Below are 11,371 nucleotides of genomic sequence, written 5' to 3' on the forward strand. Positions count from 1 at the left end.
ACGTATTTTTAATGAAAAAGTTTGTAAACTTTTCCGGCAATTCGAATTATCTGGCAATAATCGGAAATACAGTTCAGAAATACAGAAAAAAAGAAAGTTATTGAACTTATTCTTAAGGATTTTGACTTTTACTTGCTTTTCTTTTTTTGTTTCGATGATATGTGCTCACAGGAAATCGACCAATACATTATTCACGCAGCTTGTTGATCGCATTTCCGATGGTCACGACTTTCGGAATCCTTCGTGATTTACGAGCGTTCTCAATTTGCCTGTGAAAAATGTACGGTCGTCTTCAAATAATTCCGCGTTAGTAGATAAATTCTCACACAATAATTTTGACTCGTGCCTATTGAGCGTATTAATTAATCGCTTAGCTGTAGTAGTATATTTCAACGTCACTGATAAGAAATCTGTTGTTTTCTTTTGATTCTTGTAGTCGCTCCACTTGTTTTCAAACGAATACTTCAGCGCAGCTGCGTGTTATTCGGTTATGCATAAATTATTGCGTTCGCATGACGAAGAGCGTGAGAAACGCAATTTCTTTATATTATATCAGCCCTGACAAATATTTGATACGTTGCTCCGTAACGCCGCAACTTACCGAAGACACTTGACAACATCGTCGGCAGTCATTGGCCGCGTTCATCAGAACGTATATTTTTACAGCTGTTGAAAGTTTTCCTCACTGAAATAGGACTATTCCTCTAAATTTACAAGTAACAATCCAATCAGAGCGAAAAAACCGTTAATTATTTTTTAATATGACAACATTCCAAGATTAGTCAAGCTTACTATTAAACACGGTTTTTTAGATCAATTTTGTCAAATTGATATCTAAAACTGAGTTGCAAATTAGAGTTTGTTATTTAGATCATTTTATAGACAACTTTAACATTTAAATAATATCATTAATTCGATTACAAAATTCCTTTATTGCATACTATAACATATTTATGAGATATCAACGGTGTTATCTGTAGTTTCGTCGGCTGAGGTCGAAACATCAAATCGACGACGTTCGCAATAATTGCAAACCGATGACATCTCGCTAAACGATTCGCTTTGAAATCTTCGAGTTGCTTCATATATCGTAGTGCACTCTTTTTCTCTTTCGCATTTGTCACATGTTGGCTGCATACATAGGAACATTAATTACAATATTAATTATATTCTACTGAAACATAAAGCGTTTATATATTAAATAGCCATAGAGCGTAAATTAATTTGAAATTGTTTCAGCTTCCATACTGAAAGCCAACAACTGAATATTCCATAGTTAATACAATTTACGCGCACAAATCCACTTTAACCGTTCTTATCCCGGTTAAATTTCTCGCGAATAAAGTTTCATTTACCTTAAACCTGTTAACAACTTCCTCAAACTTCGACGTTGTCGTAAATCCACCACCATCTTCGTCTTCATTTTGGGGGGGAAACAATTGTTTTAGATCTTTAAATTTGTCTGCGCGCTGAGATAAATATATTAGAGGCTTCTTGGCTTCCACTTTCTTCCGAAACTCACGTACCACGTCTTTGAAGATTTGCGTTTCTTGATAGGGAAGGGTATTCCCCTCGGTTGATCTCGTGGAGACCTTGGAATGTATCATATCGAAACTGAGAGATATTCTATATCTTTAACCTTTCATTCTTATAATGACCATACACTGCTACGTAATCACATTGAGAATACTTCATTTTCAACATAGCAACAAAATATATTAGGTTAAAAATATATTAAAATCTCCAATTAAAAGCAAATTAATCAAGCTGTATTAGCACATATTATTACATACGACAGCGTTTAAGAATTCTTATCATTTTTAAATAATATGAGAGTCAAAATGTTTTTACCGAAGTTAATCTGCTGACGGTTTCATGAGCATCGCATATTACAGAAGCATCGCATGCCTGATCTTTCGATTTGGCACTCGAGGAAGAATTCCTCGTGCTTCGAAGAGCACTCAAAGCCGTCCATCTTCTCGCTTCTCGTTCCTGAATTAATCTCATTCTATCATGTTCCTTCAGCTCTTCTATTAAACCTGGCGCCTGATACGTGGGTAGATATTTTTTCAACATAGGTATTTCCAATCTGGTTTCACGTACATTAACGTCATATTTCTTTTTTATTTGCTGCGGTTTCTTTTGTAATGAACTGTAATTTAAAAAACTAATTTGATTTTTTTATTCTAAAATTTGCAATATTTTGTATGCAATACTCTCTATCCAGCTCAATATTATTGAATTTTATTTTGAAAATCTTTCTATATTTGTAATATTTTACTTTTGTAAGCTATAATAAACATAAGCATATTAGGAAATTTTAGTTGCTTAAGTATTTCTATTTTCTCTATAATACATATAAGATTTAAATCTATAAATACTCGTGACAGGGACTTAAAAGTTCCCGTTGATCCCAATAGTCTTGACAGCGGACTATTTGCTCAGGTGCCTTAAATTGCGGTTTAATGTGACAAGACCAGACTTCAGGGTTGTTTGTAGATTTCAGATCGTTGACATCATCTTTCCTGCTTTGAGTAGCTTCCCTGCCGCGAAGATTACACTGAGTTTGGCGATTTTCTCTTAATTCAGTCACTGATCTTAATGTAGGAGCAACTCTTCTCTGTCTTTGAATGTCGTCAGGGTACCATCCTGAGTGACTTGCACAGTGAAAGTCTTCCGTGTGCATTGCACTATTAAATAATTGATGTTAGGAATTTACACGTAAACATATAAGTTATAACACGAGTGTATTTACCTAGGATGTCTCCGAGTTCGTATATCGCGGGTGTAAATCTTTTCCCGTTTCCTTCTAGTACAAAGCTTTTCTTTAATCAATGTTGCTTTATTGCAAGATTTTTGTTTTCTTCGCGGTGAACTACTACTCTCAGGTTCCCTATCCACATTATGAAATTATTTTCTTATAATATAGATTAAGTAGATTAAGTAATAAAACACATTAAGAAATTTTAAAAATCTTTTCTCTCTTACATTTTGTTTTATTTATTACCTTTGTCTACGACATTCACTCTTATCAATCCATTTTTCTTGTTTTCTTTTCTCTTTTTTCCCTCTTTTTAACAAGCCAGCTACTCTGGGAATTTGTGTGTCGATATACGGCGTCGTATCACGCTTTTTGTATTTTTCAGATTTTCGCAGATATGCTTGGACACTCTTTTCGGGTAGTGCTGCAAATTTTCGAATTTTATGCGCGGAAACCTGCACATTTTTTTGTACCATTTCAATATCTTCTTTAAATTCCGCCGACTTTCTATCGCCAATACGTATTTCCGCCGCTCCCGATTGCTTCGTTAATTTTTCCACGGCAGGTTTTTCACGTCTTTTTACTTGGCACGTGACGCCGTACAGCTCCAAACGAGCTGACGGATCGTACAATCGAACTTTATCATTTGCTACCGAAGTCGACGCTATCACTTTTTCTCTGGTTTTTTTTTCTCCAGCTAATTCTTCAGCTTGTTCCTTTTCGACAAAGTATTTTCTCACACCTCCTTCTTCCGCGGTATTATTTGACTCCGCAATTGCTCTGCTATTTTTCGCTAATGATCTTCGTCGATCATTTTCGATTAGAGCTTTTTCTGAAGCTCGATCAGTTTCACTATCTATCGATGTTTCTTCCGCAGTGACAATTTCCTCTACCTCTTTTTCTGGAAATCAGGAAGTATACTACTTGATTGAAGTTTCTGTTTTTTCCTTTGTATAAAATTCTAAAGCAAAAAATACTTTGATCTAATCTTTCCCAATCTGTAATCAGCGTTTCCTTATCTGTTTCTGACATTCCGTGCGTTATAAATATTTCACTACTTTGTTCTGCAATGGCACCGGTGTCCGACTGACTTCTGCTATCTTTAACATCGCAGGATATTTGCGATGTACACGAGCAAGAAATCTAAATCAATTTTTTGTTAATACGAGTAAATATAAAATTGTAAGAATTAAGAGTATCTATGTAAATAAAAAAAAAGTTAAATAACGTATAAATAAGTTATACGCTGGCCAGAAAATTAATACTATTACAGAAATAAATACGAAACGACAAGTGTACTTGAGTATAGGCATCACTAGTGATGTCCGACTTCTGATTATCGATGTCGGATATTCTGGTATCTGATAAAACATTAACACGTTCTATCCGACGAATACATTCCCGTTTCAATTGCAAATCTTTAATCTCGTCCACTTCGAAATACGCTGTATCCTTCGAAATCGACTGAAGATATCTTTAATACGGATTACATCGCGTTTGATATTAACGTTATAATAAAAAAAGTTATAATAAAAAAATAAAAAAATATATACATATTGTGGATTTTATAGTTATCTTTATTTGTATATTAATATTTATCTCTTACAATTAGACAACTAAAATTGTACTGTACCTTGGTAATTCTCTTGTCGTAAATTTCTTCTCGTGTGGATATCTCGGTTTTACATCGTCAGCTCTCGCGTGAGAATCCGGTTGGCGACAGATCGTCCCGCGACGTGCACGATGAGAATCATAATTTCTGCTGTAAATATTATCCCCGGAATCGTCATGATCTGAGATGATTTGCAAACAATCTACTTGCCGATCGTGCGCCTTTAAGAGCGCTCGCTGTTCGTTCTCTTCGTCGGAGGTAGACGAGGAAGAGCCGGAGGTAGAGCCCTTACGCTTCGCGTCCTTTTTCGTAGTGCGAATCCGTCGATACGTTCGTACGGGCGAGGTAGATTGATTTCCACGAAGCATCCGTGCTATTCTATCCAGGAGAGACGGTTTTCTCGTTCGCCATTCGCCGTCGCTATCGGTCGTCTAAAAGGAAACGAAAATTCACCGTAAACGATCGACGCAGAAATTACTGATTAAAAATAAAATAGGAAGGAAATACGCCAGCGAGATAGCGAGGAAGTTATTTTACCGCGCGCGTACCGTTCTCCTGCCGAGCCAAGAAATTTTCGTGAGTGCAGCAAGAATTCTTCCTACGCGACTACTTCGTTTCCTTGCTTTGGTAGCGCCGTCCTTTAAGAGTAATTCCTTTGAGCCGTCGTCCATCTCAATGTGAATTACTTCTTCCTCATCTAGCTCCTCCGTAGCGCAGGATTCGGTGTCCGCTATTGATGTAGACGTGCTGGAATCGTCCTTGCGCGGGGAAGAGCAGGATTTCCTTTTCAACCTGGTACGAAGCCTCCTACGAGCTCTCACCACGAAACAGGACGTCGGATCCTCGCTGCTCGAAGTAACCTCCTCCTTCGCCAATGGCTCGTTAAAAATCTGAATGACATTTACCGCTTAAGCTCTCGTTATCGGCATTGATCGGTTTTTTAAATCAATTTGCTTTTTTATTAATATAATTAAAATCTGAGCTTTGATTAAAGCATCTGAAAGAAAGCCGATAATTTATTTATATTTTATCTAAAAATCGCGACGTCAAGTGTAAGATTATAATTTGGACGGAATTTATTCCCATTAAAGTTAATTTCATTAAAAAACCTTTTATATAAATTCTTTAAAATAAATTAATTTAATTTAATTTTAATTTATTACGTAGCCGTGGAAATACATTGGGATTACAGTATGACACGCAAAAGGTCAGACGTCAGCAATGTTGCTGCTATGAGACTCACCAGAGAAACAATGTGAAACAATGTGAGACAAAACAAAACAGAGATGTTATATGTAGTAACAAATTACTTAAGATGAACAATTACTTGAAAGCGAAACGCGCGGAGAATAATGATTCGTGAAGGAAAAAGAGATTAAGATCTTTTTAAAAGATTTTTCGTGCAATGCCTCACTTGAATTGTAACGTCTTCTCTTATTTTCTGCGCTTCGATATCTTTGAATGGCGTTCTCCAACGCTCGATTTCAATCTCTCGTAATCCTTCTTGATAAGCTGACATATGTATGAATTACTTTTACTGATGATTTGTAAAATAAATTGCGCATATTTGAAGGCATACGTTTATAATATAAATAAAGTGCGAAACGCGAACGCAGATAGGTGATATACGTACTGTAACTATAGACCGAATCAGAACTACTTTCACTGATATCAGCGTCTGTTTGTACCGCTTCATCTTTCTTTTCAACAACTATTCTTTCAATTCTTTCCTTTTTTCTTTCTTCCAATATTTTTTCCGACACTTCTTCGTCCAATATTATTTCTTCCGGAATTTTTTCCTCTTCTATTTCTTCTTTTATTTCTACTTTTTCTTCCGGTTTTTCTTCTTCGACAATCGGTTCTTCTTTTTCGATAAAAGTAGTTATTGGTACAGGTTCCTTTTTCGCAATCAATTCGCGATCATCCGATGAATCTCTAATTTGATTAAAAATGAAAAGTGCAAATAAATCTATATATACATATATATGATATATATATATATATATATATATATATATCCTATATATATATGCATAATATGCTACTTGAAATAATATATTTTAAACGTAAAAATATAAATATTTTTGTTAATTGTAATAAAATAAACGTATGATTTTTCTAGAGAGAGAGAGAGAAAGAGAGAGAGAGAGAGAGAGAGAGAGAGAGAGAGAGAGGGAGAAAGAGAGTAATTTATTTAGGAAAGAAAAATAATCAATTATGCTCTGAACAGAAACAAATATTATAGCTCTTTAAAACACGATATATTCGTACACAGCTGTATTTTAAAATGTATAATATATAAATAGTTATATATTTAATATACATTGCTTGCAATGCTTAATAGTGTATTACTTTCAGTCTCGCGTTTTGTAAACTCTCTTACAACATGATTTATTATTGGAACTCACTGCTCCTCGCTAATATCCGTTAAATCGCCGTATTCGATGGGCGATCGACAAATCGTGCAGAGATTTTGCAAGTCCGCGAAGCATTGGATGCAGAATAAACCGACGCAGCTCGGCGTGGCGCATTTAATGTGCGGTTCCTGATCGGAACGTTCCACGGCACCGCACAGGAGACACACGTTCTGCTTCCGAGGGAACAATTTGTTCAGGAAAGGGCAGATCGCCAGGCATCGTTCTCTAAACGTGACTCTCTCGATCCTCTCGCCCTCGGTCATGCCGAACTTGCGGCGCAACTGGCGTCGTGCAAATTTCAGAAAACTTCCTCTTGATCTGCGCGAATTGGATCCATTAACTGAACGCGGTTTTCACGTAATTTATATCGTGTAAAGTAAACGGAAGAAAAACTAAACGGCAAATTGCACGAAGGAACATCGTTACTTTTTAAAGCAATTTAATATTTAAAGAAAGTTAAGTTTTTCAAACATTTCACTGAGAAATCTTGTCAGATTTTAATATTCAGTTAAAAGTGATGAAGCGTACTTTTAATGTAATCGACCGGCATCAACCTTTAATAATATTTTATGCAGCGACCAGCATAAAAACTTTGTTGAAAATAGCATAATCTGATATTTGTGTGTCAGGCGGTTACTTAACTAATTGAAAGTGCATTACCTAATTATATGGTTATACAGCCAAGCGGCTCTTTGCTTCGCTCTTTCCGGATGATATTTGCACATCACGATATGCCGCAGTCGCAATCCGTACGGCTCGAATATCGCCATGAGCCAGCAGAAGGCGATTAATGTTACGATCTGCGTATACCGATCTAAATCTGGTGGGATGGGATCTGGGAGGCAGGGCGTCACATCGATCTCTGTATCCTTCGCGTGCGGCGTGAAGGCTTTCACGATACTTCGATAAAGGTCGGCGAGATAGCCGTCACCAGACACATAGACGCCCACGAAATTGGGTCGTTGGACCTGGAGATCGATATATACGTTCCGCCATTATATTACCTTCCATCGTGATTATTCTACGCCACGGTATATATCTGACCGCCGATTGTCAATATTCGCCCGCACTCCACGCAAATCTCGATAACAAAATTGCGGTTCTAAGCTAACAGAGCATTTAATCAACTCGGTCCGCGAAATGTACGTTAATTGTGATTTAATTTCTTTGAGCCTATTGCTGATCATCAATTTAAAAATTGCTTTCCATTATTTTGTTTATATCGCGATAGAGATAATTAATAATTACGATATTGAAGATAAAATGTTTGCTTCCAAATGTTACAAATAAAATTCTCGAGGCATGCATTATTTTCTAATTAATATTGATCATCGAGATACCTTTGTTTCGATCCGTCCGTGATATCTAATTGTGTTAAGAATCCAAAAAAGGCTATAGTCCGCCATCATATGAATGCAGATTTTGAATGTTGTTAAGCCCAAAAAAACTGCTGATTTCGTGAGCTTTATTTTTTCTACCTTGATCAACGTGACGGACGTCAGTGGGATGTATTGATTTCTTTCGCGACGGTTTAGCGGCAGAATAGTTTCCTTATCCTGACGTGTTCTTATTAGATCGATGGTGCGCAGATCATCAGTCAAGTATCGATTATCAAAGCGTTCGCTCGTCAGCCATCTGTGTCGATAATGCAAGATTCTGAAAAATATTTCGATTTATCAAGTAATTCAGGTTGCACAAATGAATAAAAAAAATAACGTTTTAAATTTTACCTTAGCAGCATGAAGAAAATGAAAAAAGTGGTCATAAAACTCATCCAATCAAAAACGGCTAGAAACTTATCGGTCCTTGATCGTACCTCCGTAATTATACCAGTCGATACGTCCTCGATAGTTTTACTTTGGTTCGTTTCAAAGTGAAAAGAATGTGAAAATTTCACTTTAACGTAGAACATCGCTTTTATGTGGCGAGTGAACTTTTTAATTTCTGTGTATAAACAAGAGATATTAAAAATCACAAAGTGTAATATGAAAGTTTATTATGCCGATGGAAAAATTTATGAATTTATGGAATGATTAAATGTGTTTTATGCATATTTAAAATTATAAATTGTAGTCGAGTAAATTTTGAAATTCTTGACATTTATAGGAGTCCGGAATTTTTAAAAAGTTATAATATGTAAACTCTTTCTCTTAAAAGATTTTTATATAATTTATAATCTCAACATACTCCTCCGTACGGCGTTAACTATAGTATCGGCGACATAAGACACGAGCATGCAGATGAAGTCTAGAGGTTTCACTATGTAGCACAAAGCGCCGACGATGTACGTCAGATTGCAAATCCCCCCGAAAAGGGGGCCAAGCTTCGCCTTGCAATCAGCCACCGCGCCGTCGAAGACTCTCTGACACCTGTCGAACGGCGTACCCAGTTTCTTGTTGCAGATATTCACGACGCTGCCGAGCCATTGAAAAACCGACGTGATCACTCTCACTGAAAGATACGTTTTTGAAGTTACGAAGATCGATTATACGCGAACCCGCGAGGTGCGAACGATTGACTCACGTATACTAAGCACGAGACGCTTGATAGCCACGAGAGTCCGCTTAATCTTCTTCACGACCACCTTCACCGTCTTTATTACTTTCGATATCGCGTCTCTGAGAGCGTAGAAGGGTTCTTTTATTAAGTCGACCACGTTCTTCACGGCTTGCTTCAATTGCTCCTGTGCGCGCATGGTATGTTTTTGTTGATTCACATTAATAATGACAGTTCCAGATAATGACGACAAATCAAAAGGCACGCTCGAACTTGTGAATTCGAGAATGTGCAACGGAAAGATTGCGAAATCAACGATACGAATGTTCAAGTCTTTTGTCGATCAAACAAAAGATCTAATGATGAACAGAACGTGTGGATTCAAGGATCCGACATTGTGCAAAGCCATAAGTGGAATAGCGCAAGCAAACTCACCTGTAAGAGCTTACCTGTCCACAGGCTAAAGACTCCGAAAGGACACTGATATTATGCAAGATATTCTTCGCCGGTCCGGTAAGCGTTAGAATAAAGGCATAGGCCATCAAGGCCTGTCTGCCACGTTTAGAAAAGAACTGCGGCAGCAATAGAAACACGATACACCTGTGTGTAAATGCTTACATAAATTTGTAAAAAAATGTACGAGTAATAAAGAAGATAGAACTATAAGACACAATAAAAGCGAGAAATATCAAGGTATAATTTTGATATTTTTTAGCTTAATAAAAATTTTTAATATTTTAAATATACCATATAACTCTCGTATTTATATATGTATATCGAATTTATGCGAAATTACCTTACACGAAAAGAAAACGCCAAACCGAGCGTAAGGATAACTCCGAGGACCGAGCACAGCATCGTGGCGGACGAAAGGGTAAAGCTCAGTTGAATCACGAAGAATACAAAAAATATGTACGTTAGAAATATGCCGCCCAAGAATCCAAACACGCTCTTCAAAATGTAATTCTCAAGAGAACCATTTGTGCGAAGGAGTCTCACTTTTTTATAAACCCATGTATGCTTTATGGAAGAGATTATTCGGCTCCAAAAATGCATAAGCCTCTTTCTGTATCTATTGGGATATGATTACATGAAATAGCTCGATCATAAAAAAATAGTGATACGCTCAAATAAAACATTCATGGAGCATAAAATAAAAGATCATTAAAATTCTAAAAAGAAAGAGAGAAAAAGAGAGAGAGAAAGAAAGAGAAAAAAACACTGATGAATTTTTTAGAGATAGGTACGATGTAATAAATGTTGGAGAGTAGAATTAATATTACACGTAAAATTAATATTGATCGACCGGTTAAATGAATTAAAAGGTGGCAGGCTCACTTTAATCTCTTTCGTCGAAGACGCTGCTTCAAAGTCAGACGGGGCTTGATACCCTCGGAGATCTCAATCGATCTCAATTTCTCATCTTCGTATCTCAACCTAGCTTTCTCGAGCTTCCTGGCTTTGAGAACTAATTGAAAAAATGCCATGATCTTATTCACTTACTTTATCTAATTCTTATCTGTTCTATTTCATACTGACACTTTTACGAGTCTTATGAATTATATTAACTATCTTAGCTAATAAATAACTACGATAAAAATATCACTGAACGTCATGGTTCCAGCATAAACTGAAGTTTCAGCAACTTGTATTTATTCATATTTTGATTCTTCGTTGTTTATGTTTTATCTATATTTATTTCTGTGTCTATAGTTTATCTGAAAAATGAGCTACTTCATGTATGTATTTGTATTTATTTATAAATTTTTAAGAATCGATTATTTTTCAATGTAATTTAACATTTTTCCAATAATTTTTATTTTATATCACTATATTGTAATTACTATACTAATATAAGTAATTAAAAAGAAAATTTTTATATCTATTTTTTAATACCCCGGGAAAAAAAGTTCCATATATAATTATATATAATTATATACAAAATATGTCCATATATGTTTCTTTCCTTTGTAAAATTATTCTTTAATACAAAATTGATAATAATAAGAAGGAAACATAAAAAATAATTAAAAGAATAATTTTTACATTGATTTCTTTTACAAAAAATAAAGTTTGAAGAAATGA

At 35.7% G+C, this 11,371-nt stretch overlaps 1 protein-coding gene across 1 annotated transcript; it reads right to left on the reverse strand.

The window, feature by feature from the left end:
* Positions 1-912: 912 nt before the first annotated feature.
* Positions 913-10,930, reverse strand: LOC105456007. Its single transcript, XM_011699771.1, has 21 exons — positions 10,625-10,930; positions 10,083-10,358; positions 9,736-9,886; positions 9,314-9,473; positions 8,978-9,241; positions 8,521-8,734; positions 8,131-8,446; positions 7,451-7,758; positions 6,782-7,108; positions 6,007-6,308; positions 5,788-5,885; positions 4,922-5,263; positions 4,395-4,804; positions 4,061-4,235; positions 3,739-3,904; positions 3,008-3,662; positions 2,756-2,893; positions 2,382-2,690; positions 1,852-2,152; positions 1,356-1,592; positions 913-1,131 (listed from the first exon to the last, which is right to left on the reverse strand). The coding sequence occupies exons 1-21, from the start codon at positions 10,771-10,773 to the stop codon at positions 952-954; spliced, it is 5,478 nt and encodes a 1,825-aa protein (XP_011698073.1). The 5' UTR covers positions 10,774-10,930; the 3' UTR covers positions 913-951.
* Positions 10,931-11,371: the final 441 nt, after the last annotated feature.

This window comes from Wasmannia auropunctata, unplaced genomic scaffold, assembly GCF_000956235.1.
Source record: "Wasmannia auropunctata unplaced genomic scaffold, wasmannia.A_1.0 LD335828.1, whole genome shotgun sequence".
Lineage (NCBI taxonomy): Eukaryota > Metazoa > Arthropoda > Insecta > Hymenoptera > Formicidae > Wasmannia > Wasmannia auropunctata.